The sequence below is a fragment of the Vombatus ursinus genome, unplaced genomic scaffold (assembly GCF_900497805.2).
Source record: "Vombatus ursinus unplaced genomic scaffold, bare-nosed wombat genome assembly UNPS02015175.1, whole genome shotgun sequence".
Lineage (NCBI taxonomy): Eukaryota > Metazoa > Chordata > Mammalia > Diprotodontia > Vombatidae > Vombatus > Vombatus ursinus.
Window position 1 is genome coordinate 22,464,084 of NW_020954953.1, and position 15,774 is coordinate 22,479,857.

General features: G+C 38.5%; 1 protein-coding gene across 3 annotated transcripts; it reads right to left on the bottom strand.

Annotated features, from left to right (window-relative positions):
- Positions 1-520: 520 nt before the first annotated feature.
- On the bottom strand, positions 521-15,506 carry LOC114031533 (superoxide dismutase [Mn], mitochondrial). 3 transcript variants are annotated; one of them, XM_027846663.1, is made up of 5 exons: positions 15,364-15,506; positions 11,015-11,217; positions 5,824-5,940; positions 3,026-3,205; positions 521-838 (listed from the first exon to the last, which is right to left on the bottom strand). In XM_027846663.1, the coding sequence occupies exons 1-5, from the start codon at positions 15,393-15,395 to the stop codon at positions 693-695; spliced, it is 678 nt and encodes a 225-aa protein (XP_027702464.1). In that variant the 5' UTR covers positions 15,396-15,506; the 3' UTR covers positions 521-692. The 3 variants fall into 3 exon arrangements, with proteins under 3 accessions (XP_027702464.1, XP_027702466.1, XP_027702467.1); XM_027846665.1 differs by lacking the exon at positions 15,364-15,506 and adding an exon at positions 12,374-12,516; XM_027846666.1 differs by lacking the exon at positions 15,364-15,506 and adding an exon at positions 12,126-12,262.
- Positions 15,507-15,774: the final 268 nt, after the last annotated feature.

The window sequence follows — 15,774 nt, forward strand, 5'->3', positions numbered from 1 at the left end:
TGAAAGCCTTCAAGAAGGTTTTTCCAACAACAGAATTCTGGATAGTTTCTGCTATGTTAAAAAAAAAAAAAAAGGTTGCTTTGAAAAATTATACACGAAAAGGAATCAGTTTTTGGTAGAACTTTTTTTTTATTTTTTAAATATATTTTATTTATTCATTAAACATTTCCAAATTACATGGAAAATCTTTAATATGCATTTTTTTAAATTTTGAGTTTCAATTTCTCTCTCTCTCCTGCCCCTCCCCCCCAGGTCACTTTCTTAAATGAATTTCACTGTTAGATAATCAAGGAGAATAACTAATCGTATTAGAGTTACTATACCACAGGATTAAAGACCTCCCTAGAAGCAATTATCATAAGAAAGGAAATGAAATATCTGGACTGTGCTTATTTGTGTTGCTGTTGTTTTTTTAATTATTAACAACTGTCAAGCTCATGAAACACCTAGGCTACCTGGAACATTCATAAGACCCACTCTCAATCCCTAAAGTTATTATGCACACTGCACAAAACCAAAAAACTTTTAAAATAAGAAATCTTTAATGGCATTAAACAATTTCCTGAAGTGCACATATTTTAATAGGCAATATGAGAGTTCTGTAGAACAACTCATTAACAAATTAGAGTGTCACACACTACAAAAATACCTTCAACAAGAGCAAATGCTTAAACAATGAGTATACCAACACTTTACTTTTTACAGGCTGAGTATCTTTCAGTTACATTCTCCCAATTAATTACATTCCATATGGCTTTTAGATAATCAGGTCTAACATTTTTATACTGAAGGTAATAAGCATGTTCCCACACATCAATTCCCAGTAGAGGAATAAGACCTGTAGAAAGAAAAGAAAAAAGTAAACAATGGTAAATGCAGAAAGTCTCCATTTTCAGATTTTTCCCTTTTGACTTCCCACCTTCCCTGCTTCATACAAATTATACTTCAAACTATTTTTTGCTAATATTTCTGTTAAATATGCAAGTGAAAGACCTTCTTAAAAACAAACCCTGTAACTGTAAATGTTCATTTAAACCTTTATCCTGAAGCCTCACTCCCAATTCCCACATAGGAAGAACTCAGCATGCAGCCTTTCCCTCTCATTGGATGGTTTTTCCCAGAACCTGGATTTATGGAGAGCACCCAGGAAGGATTAGTCTTGCCCTCTCTAGGCTATACTCCAGACTTCCTCTACCAAGCCCTGCAGGTGTTTTTTTGTTCCCTTCTCCCCTTATGGCTTCCTTTATTAGAATGTAAGTTCCTTGTGGGCAGAGACTGTCTTTTTATTTGCATTTGTATTTTCAGCACTCAGCACTGTACCTGGCACATAGTAAGTACGTATTAATTCTTGCTGATGGACCACATTAAGTACTGTGAAAATTGTGATGAATAATCAGAAAGTGTTCATTGGAGGAAATCATTAAGTAGGGCTTGCTTTAACCATTTTCAAAAGCACATCGTAGGGGCAGCTAGGTGGCACAGTGGATAGAGCACTGGCTCTAAAGTCAGGAGGGCCTGAGCTCAAATCCAGCCTCAGACCAAACACCTGACAGTTACTCTGGGCAAGTCACTTAACCCCAATTGCCTAACCAAAAAAACAAACAAAACTTTTTTTAAAAAAAAAAAAAAGCACATTGTAAGCATGGACAAGACACCTTTGTAGGCAAATAGACAAAGTCCTCCAGGGGCTAATTCTGACTTCCTCAGTTTTAATGTAAGCATCTTTAAAGTTGTTCAACACATATAGAGACAGTGTGATAAGGCAAAGTGAGCCCTGAACTTCTAAACTTGGAATCAAAAGACTGAGGGCTAAGAGTCAACGCCATTTATTATTAGACATACCAGCAAGTAACCCTTCTGAGCCTCAATTACTCCATCTATAAAATGGGGATAATACTTGTGCTACTTCATTTGAAGTTGTTATGAAAATCAAAGGAGATGTACAAAACATTGTTTAACCATAAAGCAATATATGAATGTAATCTGTTATTAACACTATACACATAGACTTCTGTTTATAGGTTTGCTTTAACAGAGCCCACACATCTGTAAAGCAGATAATGAAGACTCAACAGCTGCATAGGAACCTTTATCTGATCCCCAGGACTAATTTCATAGCAAACAAATCAAGTATGTCTCAGACATTAGTGGAAACTATATATTAACAAAGGAAATGAAATGGGTCCAAGGGGGAAAAAGCAAACATTTCATAAAAATATAGCTTAAGTTAATGTTAAGAAGGAGATTAATGATATGTATAAATTACAAATGTTTTATATGAGAACATACACATCACTAGGTTAGACCAACAGTCTATTTCCTCCAGTACTAGCATCTGTAAGACTGCTATTAGACTCTATGACGAAAAGCATCTGTGATTGTCAGCATGAAGATTGGCACCTAAGGTATATGAAGGTTATGTGACTTGTCCAGAGTCACACTAAGTGCAGAAGCAAAATTTGAAACCAGGTCTTCCAGACCTCCAAGCTTTATCCCCAATGTCAATGCCTCTTGTAATGTCAATATCACATAGATGGGTCCCAGCCAAAAGCCAAATATTGTGTTTCATTCTCAATGTCCTGAAATTATCCTAGAGCTTCAGTAACACAATGACTTTTAAGACATGAAATTATATGCTCAGACCAGGGTCCATCTACCTAGTAGTAATAACAGTTTGCAAAGCACTTTATGGGAATCTTCTCATTTTGAAATAAAGAGCTTTGTTAAATGAAATGCAAATATCTTTTTATATACTAAAATCTAAGATGTTGGTTCTATTTCCAGGTTTGCTCTATCTATAAAATTGTACTTTTTAAAATTATAGTCTAAAAGTTTTCAAACTTTACCTTTCAAAAAGGCTGCTCTCAGAAATACTTTCCATATTAATCACTCTAGGTGACATTTTCATATGTAAGGCTACATAATACATTGTTGATATTCTTCAAAAGTATTTCTCTGTTAATTTCTTGACAATCACCACCTCTTCTAACTGTAATGTTAATCCCTTTTCATCCAGATCTCTAACCTGTTGTTCCTTGCAAAGGATCCTGATTAGCACAAGCAGCGATCTGCAACCGTCCTTGCTCCTTATTGAAGCCAAGCCAACCCCAACCTGAACCTTGAACACCAACTGACACAGCTGTCAACTTCTCCTTAAATTTTCCAAAAGAACCAAAATCACGTTTGATGGCTTCCAGCAATTCCCCTATTAGAAAAAAAAAATGGAATCACATTAAGTACCGCCATTCTGATTAAGTACAGAATCTTTTATTACATTACCTGAGATATGAAATGTCCCCTGACCCACACCCATTACATACAGTACAAATGGTTAGCCTATATTACCATCTGAATACTATGTAGACAGCAGTATTTAAAAGTGAAGTAATGAGTAGCAGCTAGGTGGCAAAGTACATAGAATGCTGGGCCTGAAGTTAACTAAGGACCTTGGTTATAATGACCAGAAAGCTAGTCAGATGTTAAGACTGACACACGGAGTTTTCTCGAAATTGTGTATCTCAAGCAACCCATGTGTCTTATCCAAAAAGTGGTCCCGTACTGAACAATTAGTTATTGTTTCCATGCTTCTTTGATTGTATACTGACACTTGTGGGGGAGTGGGACACCTCTTTTTCTGAATTCAGGGAATTGCACCTATTCACTCTCCCCATCTAAACTTGGAAAGTCACTAATCTTTCCTCCAATTAGAAATCAGATTATCTAATTTTGTATCCTGATTGTTTTCTTTTAATTGGCCTCATTTGATTGTTTTTAATGCATAAAAGTCTGTTTCTTCCTGTATTCAAGGTCCAGTACCAAAGCTGAGGAAGGACACTAGTCCTGATTTGTTGGACAATTGGCATGCATTGCTTAATAAACTGATATGCTTGGAAGCTGAAACCTTTATTTCCTCCATCAATTTCTCTTTCATCCACCACACAGGTGATACACCCAATCCATTTTTATTTGGCTTCAAAATGTCTTATGCATTTCTGGACCTAAGTTTGCACATGGATGTGCTCACTGTTCTGGCCATTCACAAGACTGAACAAGATAATGAGGATAAGCCAGTAAAATAAAGGCAATGAGATTCTCAACTCATGGGAAATGGAGACAATTTTGCAGTTGTCCTACCAGATCCAAGGAACTATTAATTATGCTCAAAGTTCAGGCTATTCTCCAACAGAGAAGAAAAGGAACAGGAGCTCAAAGAATGCCATTCCACTTTCCAATTTTCAAGAATAAAATATTCCTTTAAAAAAAATCAAGAGCTTCAACGAAAAAACAAAGGAAAAGCATTTGAAGAATCAAAGGAGGCTCTTCCTTATCCCTGGTCCCTATCTCTGGTTCTTTGATACCCTAATTAAGCCTAGTACTCTATTGTCAATAGCCCGAGGTTATATTTCCCATCCTTGATCTTATCCAGACCCCATTCAACCTCTTCTTTATCTTCTAAGCCCTATCTTCCAGTTCCTCAGTTACCCTAATAAAGCCTAGCCCTCCATTGTCTATTCCCAGAAGACCCCACTGAACCTCCCAGACACTCTCATTCCCCCAGCTTCAAGATCCTCCTCCCAGCCCCAAATTACTTGGCTGTATGTAAGATCCATCCTGGCCTCCAGTTAAGGGCTGAGACTTTCTCATGCCCGCTCATAAAGACAAGTGTCACAAATGTTCAGATTCCTTAATAGTCTGACCTGTATGGTTCATCTCAAATAAACCCTGTCTTTGGCTGAAAGAAGTCAAATTCATTCGGGAAGGACCTGCATGCTATGATTTTGGAGTCCCAGCACCCCTAGCACCTACACCTCCCAAAGACTACATTTGTGTTGACCATTTTTCTTCAGTTATCAGGAGATAATCAAGTATTTTTGCTTAAAGAATCTCCTAGTGGTTCACAGGTTCATGAAGAATAAGAGTAAAAAAGAAAGTTAATTATTTCAACAACAAGCTATTATCAGTCTCAGTGAGTGTAAAACATTGAAATGATGATAAAGCAGCAACAAAAACTAAAAAATTACATAGAAGACCAAAATGTAGTTTACAAGTAAATAGGATGTTTGTTATTTTATTCAAGTTAATATCTATCTTATAACAAATATTTGGAATTTATTATTTCGTTAATGATGACTAACGTTTGACTGCTTTTATTGATGATTACTTCAGTTTAGAATTTCAAATATTAGACAATCATCTTATAAATAAATAAATAAATAAAACATTTTAAAGCCCAGTTTAAAGGTAAGGCTTGCTAACATAACTACCTTTTTAATCACTCAAGACACACTTTTTTCCCAAGTAATAAACTTCTACATGTTCCCTTTCCATAAGCAAAAGTATGTTTAAGGGGCAGCTAGGTGGCACAGCAGATAGAGCACCAGCCCTGGAGTCAGGAGGACCAGAGTTCAAATCCTGCCTCAGACACTTGACTATTACTCGCTGTGTGACCCTGGGCAAATCACTTAACCGTATTGCCTAGCAAAAAACATAAAACAAAAAAAAGTATATTTAAAAGTAAACTAGGAACAGTTTGATTGCCCTACATTGGGAAACAATAAAATGCTTTTCCTCATTCAAAGGTAAACTGGTCTACATTATTACCTAAATTCACCAAATATTTAACTACCTAAAAGGACTTCCCTTCAGGTCTTTGTTATTGTGAAAAATTTCTTTCCAAAAGCAGTTTTGTGTTTCTAGTACCAAATAACCACACCCAAGAGAGTGACCATTAACGATTAATGAAAAATCTAATGTGACTTCTAACTAAAATAACCATTACTACTCTCTTGACTAAAATGTGGTTAATATCATACCACTACAGACCTTTGGGTTCTCCTCCACCATTTGGGCTCAGGTTTGTCCAGAAAATAGTGTGATTGATATGACCACCACCATTGAACCGCAGTGCTGGCTGGAGAGCCACCTGGGCAGTAACATCACCTGAAAAGTGAAGTGCAAACAAAAATTAATTTCTCAAAACTCTTATTCTGTATCTCAGAATCTTCTATCTAGAAAATGAAAGGACTGAATTATTAGTTTTACAATTCTAAAAATGTCCATGATTCCATATAACGTGTAAAGATAATAGGACATAAAGAAAAAAAAAGTTTCCTCATAACACATACTTTGAATTCAATAGAAATATCTGCTGGGCACTGTGAAGGAGACAAAGACACTGTCTCACAGTCCTTATCCTCAAAAAATTGACACTTCTCTAGGTAGTGCTGTGGATAGAGCATCGGCCCTGGATTCAGGAGGACCTGAGTTCAAATACGGCCCTCAGACACATAACACTTAGTAGCTATGTGAATCTGGGCAGGTCACTTAACCCCACTGCCTAGCCAAAAACAAAACAAAAAAAATATATATATATACAAAATTACCACTTCTGCTACAGAGATCAAGCTTTACACACAAAATCAAACAACAAAAGTCAAATTGTAGAATACAAATTTTAAGGAAATTTCCAACAAACAATTTTGGGGGTCTACACATACTATTCATTGAAAAATGCTGCCATGTCAAAAATCTCTGTAATGCAATATAGCCTAGACAGTAAAAATTACAAAAATTATCATACTCTTGAACCCAATAATTCCACTGGTGGGTCCATACCCAGAAAGCGTTAGCAAAAACAAACAAAAAAGCTATAGGATTAAAGATTTTCATGGCAACATTTTAAATGACTGCAAAAAACTTGGAATCAATAGTAAAATCCAACAAAAGAGAGGTAGTTAAATAATAATACATTAAGATGGTGGACTTGTAAAGGCAGTGTGTCATCATGGACAAAACACCAGGCCTAGAGTCAAGAAGACCTGGGTTCAACACTGTTAACGCCTTAGTCAAAGCATACAATCTCTCTCAGCACACCCTCAACTTGCTAAGACAAAGGTACAAAGAGGTGGCTGATCTGTATCAGTGGAAGGAGTTGCCCGAACAGAAGTTCCCTAGATCAATTAAATCATAAGTCTGTACCCAAAAAAAGAATTGTTATTAGAATACCATAATACAAATAAGACTAACAAGTATGGGAAATACAAAAAAATCTGGAAAGATCTGTTGGAAACAATGCAAAGTGAAAAAAATCATAACAAAGAATTAAGGATACATAAACTATAATCATATAAGAGGAAAAGTGAATGAGAATGAATAGACGAGGAATTTTAATGGTAATATGAGGAAAGAACAAACAAACTTATAGTGTATGAGTTGAAACTAATAAATGTAAATAGCTACTAAAGAAATTTGGTTATATTTATGTTTGATGTTAAGTTAAACATTTAAAAATAAAACTAAAATGTATACATATGCACATACACACACACCTGAACAACAACAACAAAAAAGATTTATTTGAGCCAATGTTTTCCTTTTTGGTCTCTATTTTGTAAATTTTTTTAAAAATTCCAATTCTTCCAAAGCATTTGCAATCTTTTCAATCATTAAGTTCAATTTTGAAAAATATAAATCATACACGTCCTACCTGTTACACATATTGGCTATATGATGCTGGATAGCCACTTGAACTTCTCATTTCTCCAGGCAACATTTATTATAAAGTGCTAAGTTGCAAGATGGGTGCTGATCTGCATTTGTCAAAGGACTTTCCTCACCAAGAGTTTCTTACACCAATGAAATGACAGGCCTTGAAACTGATATCATAGGCTGTTTTCAAAGATGTCTATGCACTATAAAGGAGGGACAACCCCCTCCATAGCCTCTGAGGGAATTATTATGTTACATGCAGCACAGTACAATAACTGATAGTTATAATTCAAATATGTCAAATTATATCATCTCACTCTGCTTTAAAAGGATAGGACAGTATGTAATTTCTATCAAAATAAAACTAGTTTTGGTACTTAAAAAAATTATTTTATGTGGGCAGCTAGGTGACACAGTAGACAGAGCACTGCCCTGAAGTCAGGAGTTCCTGAGTTCAAAGCCAGGATCAGACCAAATACTTGACACTTACTAGCTGTGTGACCCTGGGCAAGTCACTTAATCCCAATTGCCTAAAAAAAAAAAAAAGAATTATTTTATGTGTAATACCTTATTTCCTTGATGATTCTGGGACAAATAAGCTTATTGTTTAAGAAAAACACGAAAGACCTTATGCCAAAATAAAAATAAACATCATGGTCTTTGTTCGTTTTTTTAATCAGTTAACATTCTATGAATAAGGTTGGAATTACATTGTGGTATCTAAATAGCTCATTATTTTGAAAATTTCATTAAGCTCAGCCAATATATAGAATAAAAGTAATAATCTGTGGATACTAAAAAAAAAAGATAAAAGGGGTCTATGACAGATAGAAAGGTCTCATATACACTAAAATATTCATGGCAGCACTTTGTATGGTAGCAAAGAACTGGAAATAAAGTAGGTATTCACTAGGGAATGACTAAACAAATTGTGGTACATAACTGAATTGAATATATTACAGCTCTGTTAAGTAAGAAACAACGAACATGAAGAATTCAGAGAAACTTTGGAAGACTTATGTGAATTAATGCAAATCGAAGTAAGCAAAACCAGAGAAAAACATTCAAAAGACTACTACGTATAGAAAAATAACAACTAAATATTGCGTAATTATGACAACTAAGCTTGGCCCCAGAAAACAGTAGAGAAAATGCACCTCCCTCTCATGACTGCAGAGGGGGATTAAGATATTGCACACTGCATTAATACAATATTGCATATCATATGGGACATGGTCAGTGACAGTTTTGTTGAAATATTCCCCTCTCTTTTTTAAATCTTTGTTAAAGGAACAGTTATATGTAAAAACAAAAGGCATCAATTAACAGGAAAATATACAAGAAGCTACCCCGCTTCTGATATGTTTTTATTATGTAGAGATGGGTTTTATGAGTATAAGAAAAAAGGTAATTAACAATCCTACGATAATTTCCATCATTATACCTCTGCCTAAAACATGTACGGTCACGAGAGGAGAGGATCACAAATCGAGAGCTAGAAGAAACCTCAGAGGCTATGCAGCCCAGCCCTCACCCATCTCACAGGCGAAGAAAGAGACAGGGCCAGGGAGGCAGTGACTTAAAGATCCTGGATCTAGAATCAGAAGGATCTTCAAAGACCGTCTGGTCAAACCTTCTCATTCTACAGCACAGAAAACTAAGGCCCAGAGACTAAAGGACTGTTATTTTTGACATTAAAAAAATTACATGCTAGTAATCGTGGTTATAAAGCAAATCTCATTTTTCCAGTGATTTCCTTTACTAAATTCAAAAACTGAAACTTTTTTTCCCCACAGGGGACATCTCAACAGGCGAACTTTTAAAACTTTGCAGAGGTTTAAGATGAAAGCCAGATACACTAGTACTACAAGAACTCCTGCAGCACATCTGCAATTGTGGGATCCCCTTCCACTTACACCATTTCATGGGCTCTTCTCTGAATCAGTTCCTCCCACAACTGGGAATCCTCTCCACAATTTCCTAAAGGTAATCAATCCAATGAGAATCTATACTGTTAGAGTTAGTTTTCAATACCGTTATTTTGCCAGCAGGTGCCACCAGCTAATAAGATAAAAATTCAGCTCTGGAAAAAAGCTCAGGATTCAAGTTCAGAAAAATATGAACTAAACAAATTGGTAAATACGAAATTCTTACGTAAATGGGATATCTGAATTCTTAAACCACATATCTTATCAATCTAAGTAAAATCTGACACTAAATATAACATGCAAATCATTGATATAGAGGCTAAATAACCTTTTACTACTTTGAACAGAAAACTACTAAAGCCTAAGTTAGAATAACTAGTAAGAATAATTTCTCAAAAACTATAAATTTTTGTCTAAGTTAAATAAAAGGCCAGAGTTTTTTAGTGACTAATGTCAAATAAATTTGTTTGCCCACTTCAACATAAAACAAAATACATACCTTCAGCATGAATTTTAATCTCTATTTTAGTAAAGTTAGCCCAGCAATACAAAATCTGAAGGTATCAAATTAATCCCGGCTGTTATGATCACAATGCATTAGGATAGCTAGCCATCACTTCTACCCACAAAAAAGAGGAACTGAAAAGGTCTCTTCTCCCAACACTGGAGATTGATGCTTACATTTAAAACTTCCCAACAAATGTATCTGGTCGGAACTAGAAATTGTCAAAATCACCTTCTCAGATGAGAATCAGTACTTGCAGACAAACTCCCCTGGAATACAACAATCCCTGTCTAGTATGCTCAAAAATGGACTTCTGATTAAGAAACCTCAACTCAACAGAAAAGAGGCCTCTTTAGGAAACAGAAACAAGATTTTTTTGGAGAGGAATCCATGTGAACAAAGTGAAATTGTGTATGAGGACCAGGGATATGTCTGTCTCTAACTCAGCCAGATAAACAAAATAGCACCTAAGTATTCTACACGTGGTTGGCGCTGTCTGGAATAGTTCCAACAGGATGATATGATTCTTAAATACTAACATAAATAAAAACCAAAGTAGTTCTTTATTAGACTTCAAAAAGTTATGAGCTGATTGTTAAACACACCAGCAGTATCTAGCCAAAATGTTATAAGAATAACCATGCTTAATTCAGGTCCTAAGTCAATTCTTAATATGAATAGATTTCAGAAACTCAAGCTTAAATTTTTCTGGGCTGAGAAAACAGCTTAGTGGTTTATATCAAGCTAAAGTTCTATTCTGCAATTGACCATATCATTAGAAAAAAGGTTTTCACAGAGGCACCGAGATGGCGCAGTGGATAGAGCACTGGCCCTTAAGTCAGGAGGACCTGAGTTCAAGTCCTGCCTCAAACCAAACACTTGACACTTACTAGCTGTGTGACCCTGGGCAAGTCACTTAACCCCAATTGCCTTAAAAAAAAAAGTTTTCACAATTGTACAATCACTTAAAGGAAAAAGTATCACAGTGATTTGTCTGAACACGAGTATTTTTAATATGTCAATAACTGTTTCCACTTCAACATTCACCATTTAGTCAGTTTCTTAATGTAATGTTAATTATGGCTTCACCTACCCTTTTCCAAGGCCTCTTTATATTTCTCTTCTGTAGCATTCAAGTTACTCACATAAGTGGCATGATGTTTGCTGTGATGCAACTGCATGATCTGCGCATTGATATGAGGCTCCAATGCACCATAATCATAAGGCAAGTCAGGGAGGCTGTACTTGTACCTGGAGCCCAAGCATCCCAAAGCTGGCACTAACTTACTGGGTCTCCTGCAAAGATAATTTTTTAAAAAAAAGTCACTACATTAAATAAGCAAAATTTTCCATTATACAGTGGTGTTTGTCCACATAGCTATGAAGGAGGTTAGAAAATAACCAATATATCTATATATCTAATTTCCTTTAAGCTTAGAGAAAGGATAAGTAATTTTATACATTTAATTGTTTATTCCTTATTCACACTGGTTTCAGAAGCAATAAGATCTTTTTCCAGGAATCAAACTTGGCTATTCTTACAGTGGAATTTGGTTGCTTTTTTTTCTTCCTCCGTATTCTCATTTTAGTACGGTGCCTGGAACAGAGTAAGTACTAAACAAATGCTGACCGGCTGAATTCTTCTAGCAGGAGTGGAGAACCTTCGGCCTCAAGACCACACGTGGCCCTCTAGGTCCTCAAGTGAAGTCCTTTGACTGAATCCAAACTTCACAGAACACATCCCCTTAATAAAAGGGCCTCCAGGCCGCAGGTTGCCTGTCCCTGGGGCATGTCTCACTCACCACGTCTTAAAGTAATAAATTTATTGTTTTTAAAACGCACGAGTAAATTTTCCAGTAAGTTCGTTCGGACCAGTAACAAATCCTTTTTTTATCTCTTCTTCTCTTCTGGCTGCAAATCTAGAACAAGGAAAAGGTTACTGCCAAGCAACTCAGCTCTAATAGCAAAAGGCGAAGGTTATCTTCAAACACCACTCTAATTCAGCAAACCGAATGGCCTCCAGAATGGAGGTCAGGGGGAGGGGAGGAAGAAAGGAGGAGGGAAAAGGGGAGGGAGGGAGGAGGTAAAATATTTGCCACAGTATTTCGTTAAATCAGCAGCATTCATTAAGCGTCAGGCACTGTACTAAGTAAGCCCTGAGGGCACAAATATAAACAGACAGTCCCTGCCCTCAAGAAGCTTACATTCTAACGACGGCAGACAACACTGACAGCGGGGTGAAGGACCACTGCCCTCTCCGGCAGGGTTAGCAGCAGGGAAAACACCACTCCCACTGCAGGCCCCGACTCCACTTTCGGTTCGGGCTCCCCGCCTGCCTCTGGCCACGGGCCCGAGCGTGCCCTTGAGTCAGCGGTGACCCCGTCTCCGGCAGTCTGGCGCGGTGAGAGGGGCGCCGGCAGGAGCCGACCCCAGACCCTGGATCCCCCCTCACCTGCACATCACCCTGCACAACATGGTCGCCATCGCCAGCAGCAGCCAAGGCAGCGCCCGCCGCCGCTTCCCCGAGCACCGAACAGCAACCACGCGCAAAGTATCTGGGAGGTTCGGGGATCACAACACCAAAGACCTCGGCTTCCGCCCCTTCCGGTCCCGCCCTCTTCCCTCCCCTTGCCCCTCCCCTCCCGCTGCCAGCCGCTACCAACCCCGCCGGGGGGTGGGAAACCGACGCATAGCACTCCTGGAGTCTGAAGATCTGGGCACGTATCCGTCCCATCATGTTAGGGGACAAAAAAATAAAGAAAATTCTGAATGAGTCCAAGTATGCGGCCTCGTGTCGTGGTCGTGGCTCCTGTAGAGTGTTGAAGAAAGAAGCTGGTGTCCCCTGTCCGTGTGAGTTGGTATAGCCCTTTCTGAATTCCGCCAGACAGGAGTGCTCCACGGTGGTCACACGCTCTGTGACCTCTCTCTTGGGGTTTGGACTGCGGTCCCTGGTAAGAAAGGGTTTAATAATCCGCGTACCCCTCCCCCCGTAACACTTCCTTTCCACTTCTCGCGCGGATGCCTGCAAGCACGTGATTAGCGAGACCTTGGGCGTAGGAGAGACCTCACCCCTCGGGGTGTCAAACGCGCGGGTCGGCGGGCCGGCGTTTGGAGTGCGGCTTGAGCCAGAAGTAGTTTACCCAAACAAATAACGGTGCAATAAAACGTAGGCCATATTCCATTTTAAAACTGAGGCCTTCCAGACTCCAGGCACAGCACTCTCCATCGCTACTTAGCTGAATACATATGTGTATACATAAAAAAGAAAATTTGAAAACTAAATCGCTATGCAAATGTACAGTAGTGCTATTATCTTTTTTTTTAATTTTCTTATCAGTAAGTTAATAAACATTCATTGATCCCCTACTCTGTACCAGTCCTTGTGCTGAGTGATGGAGACAGACGATGAAAAAAAAGAAAAAAAACAAAAGTCTGTCCCTGCTCTCAAGGATCTCATGGTCTAATGGAGGAGACATCAATTATCAATAAGTAAACATTTACTAAGCACCCGCTGTGTGTAAGCCACTGTGCTAATATGCAAACAGTAGGGCACAAACAAGATATATACAGGATAAATTGGAGATAATCAACAGAAGAAAGGCATTGGCATTAAAGGGGATCAGGAAAGGCTCATACAAAGTGGGATGATTTCTAATCCAAAAACACGCATGGAAATCTGGTCAAAATTCTGGTAAAACTGCATCCCCAAAAAGCCAGGTTGGTCAAAAAATATTCACTTTACTGACCACTTGCTACCTTCAACACTGTGCTAGATGATGACTTCTAAAAATAAAATCACAAGTCTTACCCCCCCCAGTCCCATAGGTTGCCCATCTAGCTCCCCCTTCTCAAAACCTATCCTCTAGTTTAATGATCCTCATAATAACCCTTTGAAGTAGGTTCTATTATTATCCCCATTTTGCCTATGAGGACATTGAGGCTGAGAGAGGTTAAATGACTCACACAGCTAGTGTCTGAAGTTGGATTTAAACTCAGGTCTAAGTGATTTTCCTGACTTCGAGTCCAAAACTCCATCCGGTGTACCATCTAGCCGCCTTTTTGTATAAATAAAGCCCCTGCCTTCAGGTAGGCTTAGAGTCTACAAGATAGATGGTTCATTAAACAATTAGTGAACAATAAAAGATGGAATTCAATTGAGTGCTAAATTCAGTGACAGACACTATTACTAGAAAGGTTCTGAGAAAGAAGAACTAGATGAAGGAGACATAGAGTGTAGGGATAGGGATTGGTTCTGATTTCATTCTTACAGTGAATTTTCAGGTGAGGAAACTACCTCTACCAATACAGGTCAAGACCTTCTCTGCAACTGCAACAATTCTGTTCTAGTGACTTGCCTGAAGTCAAAGGGCTAGTATGTGTCACAGGTGGGGCTTGACCCCAGCTCTCTACACCAGCCACTACATCAAGATGCATCTTAACAGGATATGGGCAAAAGTATGCTGGAAGTGGCTTAAGACACTGTGAGAGCCATCTTTGTTTAATTTTCAGTGTGAGCGTTTACAATTTGTAAATTAGCAAACACTACCAACCAGGGCTTGATTCACTGTTTTGTTGATAGTGTAGACTTAAGAAAGTAAAGGAGAAAATATTAATAATGCAGATTAAATTTAAAAGTGTGTTCTGCATACACTTTTTTTTTTCAGAGAGCCTGCATACCACTGGTAGTAAAGAGAAATTAACATGAATTAGAAGATCAATAAACTTTGAATAAGAAGAAGGATGAATGACTTAAGGAAAAGAAAGGACAAGAGTAAGTATCCTGAAGAAAAAAGCCTGGACTTAAGAGTTAGAGGAGCTGAGTTCAAATCTTAGCTCTCTTACTACTACCTTGGTTAAATCAACCTCTCCATGACTCATTCCCCTCATATCTGTAAAATAAAAGGGTTGGTCTAGACTTCTGAGGTCCCTTCCAATTCTAAATTTTTAGTCCTATAAAACACTGAAGTAAGATTTAGTGTGGCTTGTTTGCAGGACAGTGAACCTAGAAGAGAGAGTGGATGACAGAGATTAGTAGAAAACCCTGGGCTGGATAGTAAAGTTAAGGTCAAATTATTTCACTTCTTTAAGGTATGGCAGAAGAGTTAAAATTTGATGCAATAGACAATGAGGAGTCACTAATGGGTTTTGTATAGGGGAGTCATATGATGTGCTATTTGTGTGGCAGTGATGTACAGGTGAGATTGGATAGGAAGATTAAACTTGAGGTCCTATTGCAATGGTTCATTGGGAGCTTTCTCAAACATTAGGCCAATTCCAATAGGTTCTTCTACACTGTAAATGCTGACAATATGGTCCCAGTAATGTTGTTATATGTTAATGAAATGACTAACCTAGCTAAAGATGTAGAAGCTCCTCACCACAAGGTTGGCCAGTTGGTTTGAAAGCCCTTGACCATGGCAATCCATGAAACAAAGAAAACACCTGCACATCACCCTGCACAACATGGTCGCCATCGCCAGCAGCAGCCAAGGCAGCGCCCGCCGCCGCTTCCCCGAGCACCGAACAGCAACCACGCGCAAAGTATCTGGGAGGTTCGGGGATCACAACACCAAAGACCTCGGCTTCCGCCCCTTCCGGTTCCGCCCACTTCCCTCCCCTTACCCCTCCCCTCCCGCTGCCAGCCGCTACCAACCCCGCCGGGGGGTGGGAAACCGACGCATAGCACTCCTGGAGTCTGAAGATCTGGGCACGTATCCGTCCCATCATGTTAGGGGCCAAAAAAGTAAAGAAAATTCTGAATGAGTCGAAGTAAATGGCCTGTTTGCAGGACAGTGAACCTAGAAGAGAGAGTGGGTGACAGAGATTAGTAGAAAACCCTGGGCTGGATAGAAA

Bases quoted from the DNA above. Each gene is read 5' to 3' on its own strand.
- LOC114031533 (XM_027846663.1), bottom strand. From the start codon at position 15,395: ATGGCGACCATGTTGTGCAGGGTGATGTGCAG. The intron at 11,218-15,363 runs GTGTTTTCTTTG...TTATCTTTGCAG, and splicing joins TTGTGCAGGGTGATGTGCAG to GAGACCCAGTAAGTTAGTGC. The intron at 5,941-11,014 runs GTAGGTGAAGCC...TTCACTTTTCAG, and splicing joins TAAAGAGGCCTTGGAAAAGG to GTGATGTTACTGCCCAGGTG.